Source organism: Curcuma longa, chromosome 13 (genome assembly GCF_044706935.1).
Source record: "Curcuma longa cultivar G26 ecotype Majalengka, Jawa Barat chromosome 13, ITB_CL_G26_1.1, whole genome shotgun sequence".
NCBI classification, from domain to species: domain Eukaryota; kingdom Viridiplantae; phylum Streptophyta; class Magnoliopsida; order Zingiberales; family Zingiberaceae; genus Curcuma; species Curcuma longa.
Genome location: NC_133873.1, coordinates 7,293,344 through 7,296,367, shown reverse-complemented (window position 1 = coordinate 7,296,367; position 3,024 = coordinate 7,293,344). Strand labels below are relative to the sequence as shown.

Here is a 3,024-nt window from a genome sequence, read left to right as displayed (position 1 = left end):
AGCAAGAAAACTTGGAGCAAGATGACATAAACAGTACCCATCAATGGCTAACTCTCACCATTTAAACATATTATGCTTTTCTTGAGATCAACAACTGATTTCTCATACCAGTCGACTGATTTGGTCAGTGATCAAATAACGACTTCTGAACCTTCTGAAATGGTGTCTAATTTTATCGAATTTCAATTATCAGTCAATCGACTTTATGGATAGTTGAGTCAGTTGAATCAATTTTCTTCTGGATTTTGAAACAGAATCAGTCACTGATATGGAGAATTAATCGAATCGATTCTATTATGTTTACTTTCGAAACAGACTCAGTCGACTGATGTGGAGAATCAATCGAATCGATTCTATTATGTTTGCTTTCGAAACCAGACTCAGTTGATTGATGTGGAGAATCAGTCGAATCGATTCTATTCTGTTTGCTTCCAAAATAGACTCAGTCGACTAGTGTGGAGAATCAGTCGAATCGATTCTATTCTGTTTGCTTCCGAAATAGAATCAGTCGACTAATGTGGAGAATTAGTCGAATCGATTTTATTCTATTTGCTTCTGAAACAAAATCAGTCGACTGAAGTTACTTATCAGTCGAATCAATCCTCAAATCAATTCGACTGACATGGATATCAGTCGACTGGTATTTAGAATCCAAACTAAAAATTCAGTATCAGTCGATTGCTTATTACCTTCCAGTCGACTGAATATCAACATCAACTGATAGAAGTTTTTACTGAATTTATCTAAATTACCTTCCACGGATCTAATCCATGATGCGCTCAATCTTTCTTCTCTTGCTAAGAATCTGATCATCGACTTTCTTGGTCTTCATTTGTCTTACATCCGATCTTCTGACCTATAAGGACTTTCTCTTGCCAAGAGTTCACTTCTCGACTCCTTAAACTTTCTTTTACTCACATTCAATATTCTTATCTGTAAGGACTTTTTTACCCACTTGATAACAAGTAAGATTTTTTATAATTTGTCTAAACTTTACTGATATCAACTGTTAAAATTATAACTTATGAGCACATTACATTAACAAAGTTCAAAAATAAAATCACCATCAAGACTTAAATCCAAAATTAAATAATATCGTATCATTGTGTATAGATACGTGTCCTAACTATGAGTCAAGTCAAAGGAGAAAGGCCCACGAGATGCTTTGTCCTCGCCGAAAAGAGGAAGGTGCAAAGAAAGAGATGATCAATGGCTCATCAAGTACACACTGAAACAATCTCAATGAAAATCATTATATTGGTGGGGGACAGAAATGACTCCATAAACAAACAAGAACAAAGGCGAAAAACAATTAAGGAGGTGAAAGAGTTAAATCATGAGGAGGAAGAAGAGAGAGAGAGAGGAAGAAGAGAGAAAGAGACCTGGCACGTTTCCCTCTCTCTAATAAATCCCCCCTCCCTCTTTCCATCTCCTCTCTCAGAACAACATCGATCGCTCGGATCCTCGTTGCCACTCTGTCTGTTTGCAAGATTCGATTTTTATCGTCTTCCCATCTTAAAGGAGGGAGATTGAGCGCGTCGATTTCATCAAAAAGGTAGCTTGCTTTTGGGGCGATCGAGTGAGGGAGAGGGAGCAGAAAAAGGTGGCGTTTTGGGCAGTAATGGCGGCTCCTGACAGCTCTTTGGAGCTGGAAAGCAGCGTCAATTCCTTGTCTTCGTCGGCGTCGGCGTCGGCGTCGTCTCCTGATTCTGGCGAGCGGAGGAAGGATGGCGGCGGGAAGCGGCCGCGGGAGCGGAGCAGTAGGCATCCAGCTGCGGCGTTTCGCGGCGTGCGGATGAGGAGTTGGGGCAAGTGGGTGTCGGAGATCCGGGAGCCGCGGAAGAAGTCGCGCATCTGGCTGGGGACGTTCCCGACGCCGGAGATGGCGGCGCGGGCGCACGACGTGGCGGCGCTCAGCGTCAAGGGCCCTGCCGCCGTGCTCAACTTCCCGGAGCTCGCCGGGAGGCTGCCCCGCCCGGCCACGCTCTCCGCCCGCGACGTCCAGGCCGCCGCCGCCGAGGCCGCCGCAATGGACCTGGGCGAGCGGGCCGCGGAGCCCCCGCCGCCGGCCGAGCCCGACGACGAGCTCGGGGAGATCACGGAGCTGCCGCCGCTCGACTCGGACGTTTCCGGGGTCGAGTACCTGTACGACGACTGGGTCGACTCGTGGCCGGAGTTTCCGCCGCCGCTGCTGCTGCCGTCGCCGGAGACCGGGGATCCGCTGTGGGCGCCGCCGGAGGAATGGTTCCCCACGACCTTCGAAGCCCTGCTTTGGGATTAATTAAGGATTAATCTGTAATTAAAACTTAAAACCACCTCTAATGTTCATTAATCTCCCTATGCCCTTTATTTTTCATTAGGGCCCTCTATTTTTGCAATATTTTCCTTGTGAATTTTCTCTTGCTTTATGTGTACATTAATAATTTGCGGCTGTATATTAAATAATGCCTTTTGTGAATTTTTCAATTTTGTACAAAAGTTTTTCCCTTTATTTTGTACAAAAGTCATTTACGAAGATAATTTAATGTTTTTAAAAAATAATTTTTTATCATATAATTTTTTAATAAATTAATTATTTTCATAGTTATACAATTTTAATTACATCTTGCTAGTTTATTATTTTTAATATCATCTCATAACATATCAAATTTAATATTAATTGTCAAAGAAATTCTAATTACATCTTGCTTTTATCATTAATATCATTCTATTCTGCTTTAACCAACTATTGGGAGCTTTATCCACTCTGACAATAGATCTTTTGCAAAATGTGGAATTCGCACATTAGACATATCATCACTTTAAAGATTTATGAGAAATGTTATCATAATATTAATAATAAATTCAATAAATAAATTATAATCATAAATCATCCTTTTATCTCGAACAATAAACTATTCTACATTTTTTGGATCTATTGATCTATGCACTATGACAATAGATCTTTTTTATTAGATTGACAAAGTCGTGGCTACTTATAAAGATTTATAAGAATTCCCTCGTAATGCTAAGGGCAAAGCCAAT

At 41.5% G+C, this 3,024-nt stretch overlaps 1 protein-coding gene across 1 annotated transcript; it reads left to right on the top strand.

The window, feature by feature from the left end:
• Positions 1-1,277: 1,277 nt before the first annotated feature.
• LOC141844371 (dehydration-responsive element-binding protein 3-like) lies at positions 1,278-2,424 on the top strand. The gene has a single exon (XM_074732428.1). It carries the CDS (start codon positions 1,622-1,624, stop codon positions 2,279-2,281), a length of 660 nt encoding a protein of 219 aa, XP_074588529.1. The 5' UTR covers positions 1,278-1,621; the 3' UTR covers positions 2,282-2,424.
• The last annotated feature ends 600 nt before the right edge of the window (positions 2,425-3,024 follow it).

Coding starts and splice junctions, on each gene's coding strand:
- LOC141844371 (XM_074732428.1), top strand. CDS start 1,622: ATGGCGGCTCCTGACAGCTCTTTGGAGCTGGAAAGCAGCGTCAATTCC.